Consider the following 2,220-nt stretch of genomic DNA (forward strand, 5'->3'; position numbering starts at 1 on the left):
TAAAATCTTTAAAATTAGTGTTAAAACTCGTATTTTTAGTATTTTTACCACGTTGGATTAATAAAATTTAATTTCCTAATTTTTTTAATTAATAATTAATTTATTGACTAATTATTCACTAATTATGTGGGGTTTACAGTCATCTAGCCTAGGTTTTCACATGGTATTTACTTGAAGCCGAAACCCGTACCTTCGTTGACGGCGGTTTTCAAATCCCTTGAATTTTCTCTCCGAACAGACCCAATCCTCAATTAGCACCACCAAGCCTCTACCAAGCACTCCGCAAGTAACCCAAGTGCCAAACCTGCACAATCAACTCAACTCAAGCAAGCCATCACTCTTAAATTAAATAATTTACACACGTTCAAGCTAGGATTTCGCATGTAATTAAGAAAAATCAAAGAGAAAGAGTTTTCTTACCTTGCACCACTTAACCTTGGGCCCAAAATCTCGCTAAAACTCAAGATTAAGCTTCCTCTAAACATCAAAATCACAATATTTCAACACACATACCAAAATACAAATTTGAGGAGAAAAATGAAAATAGCTCAGGGTTCTTGGGAGTACTCACCACAAAAGTTAGTAAGAAACGAAGAGGATGATGAGGTAGTCGCGTGGCCACAACCGGGTCTTCCATCAAAGTTATGGTTTGTGAGATATGTGGATTTGAACAAGGGTTTCTCTTTCTCTCCTTCTCAAGCTCTTTGAGCTCTCTCTCTCTCTCAACTTGGAAAAAATGTGATGAAATTGGCTAAGTGAGGGATTTATATGTCATGGGGTTAGGCCTTAATGTAGGCCCATTGTGATTTTAGCCCTTTGGCCCTACCTTGGGCCAAAAACTTTAAGATAAGTGTTCGGATTTTTATTCTAAATATTTTTGTTGTCATTTTTGGAATTTTAGTTTCCTCACATGCAATACCGGATAGATTTAAGTTGGTACAGCAAATTTTAACTTTGGTAATTTCTCAAATTATAAATTTCAAATTTTAACCCCTTTTTTTATCATAATTAATTTATTAATTAATTAGTTATCATTTATCTGGGTTTTACAGTATCTCTGATCTTAAAGCATCCATTCACTATACTTTTGATATGAAAGATCTTGGTTCTCTTAGTTATTTTATTGGCCTTGAAGTCATATACTCAGAAGACGGTATCTATCTTTTTCAAGCTAAGTATGCTTCTGATCTTCTTACTCGAGCTGGAATTACAGATAATTGCACTGAGTCTACTCCTCTTGAGCCTGATGTTCGGTTTACTCCTTTGGATGGAACTATTTTGGATAATCCTATTTTTTATCGACAATTAGTTAGAGGTTTCGTCTACTTGACCGTCACACGACCAGGCATCGTCTATCTAGTCCATGTTCTTAGCCAGTTCTTTTCAACTCCTCGTACTACTCACTTTGCGGCAGTTCTTCATATTCTTCGCTACATCAAAGACACTCTGTTTCATGGCCTTCATTTTTCTGTCCGTTCATCTTTAATCCTTCAAGCATACTCAGATATTGATTAGGCTGGTGATCCCACTGATCGTCGTTCTACTACTGGTTATTATTTGTTTCTTGGTGACTCTCTCATTCCCTAGCAAGCCAAGAAGCAAATGTTCACTACTCGATCAACCATCGAAACTGAACACCGTGCTCTCGCTAATACTACTATTGAAGTTGTCTTAATTCGTTAGTTTCTCGAAGATTTGGGTGCTCTTCAGTCGTCCCCAACTGATATTTTTTTTTGTGACAATCGCAGTGCTATTCAAATTGTCCATAATGATGTTTTCCACAAACGCATTGAGATTGATTGTCATTTTGTCCGACAACGTCTCTTTATTAATGTTATTCGTCTCATAGCTGTATTGGGACTCTGGATCAGACTGCTAATATCTTTACGAAGGCTCATCATCCTACTCGTTTTCGAACTCTATTATCCAAACTCAAGATGATATTCTTAGCTCCGACTTAAGTTTGAAGAGAAATGTTAGAGTATAATTAGAATCAATTAAGATCAGTTGGCATCAATTATATTTATTTAGCATATCTGTATTTTATTATATGATATTATGCTTTTATTGTTTTGATTCTTCTAGCACCTATATATACCATTGTATATTGTATCATTAATAATACATAACACTTTTTTTAATTTGTATTACTTTCTTGTTTCTAACAAAAATAACTTAGTAAATAAAGTATAAAGTAAAAGTAGAAAATAGTACAAGAGG

General features: G+C 34.8%; 1 protein-coding gene across 1 annotated transcript; it reads left to right on the forward strand.

Moving 5' to 3' along the window:
- Positions 1-537: 537 nt before the first annotated feature.
- LOC130933955 (uncharacterized mitochondrial protein AtMg00810-like) lies at positions 538-1,683 on the forward strand. Its single transcript, XM_057863547.1, has 3 exons — positions 538-647; positions 1,053-1,470; positions 1,588-1,683. Exons 1-3 carry the CDS (start codon positions 538-540, stop codon positions 1,681-1,683), a joined length of 624 nt encoding a protein of 207 aa, XP_057719530.1.
- The last annotated feature ends 537 nt before the right edge of the window (positions 1,684-2,220 follow it).

The sequence above is a fragment of the Arachis stenosperma genome, chromosome 6 (assembly GCF_014773155.1).
Source record: "Arachis stenosperma cultivar V10309 chromosome 6, arast.V10309.gnm1.PFL2, whole genome shotgun sequence".
In the NCBI taxonomy this organism is placed as follows: domain Eukaryota; kingdom Viridiplantae; phylum Streptophyta; class Magnoliopsida; order Fabales; family Fabaceae; genus Arachis; species Arachis stenosperma.

Bases quoted from the DNA above. Each gene is read 5' to 3' on its own strand.
- LOC130933955 (XM_057863547.1), top strand. From the start codon at position 538: ATGAAAATAGCTCAGGGTTCTTGGGAGTACTCACCACAAAAGTTAGTA. The intron at 648-1,052 runs GTTTGTGAGATA...TGGGTTTTACAG, and splicing joins GGTCTTCCATCAAAGTTATG to TATCTCTGATCTTAAAGCAT. The intron at 1,471-1,587 runs GTCCGTTCATCT...CTCATTCCCTAG, and splicing joins TTCATGGCCTTCATTTTTCT to CAAGCCAAGAAGCAAATGTT.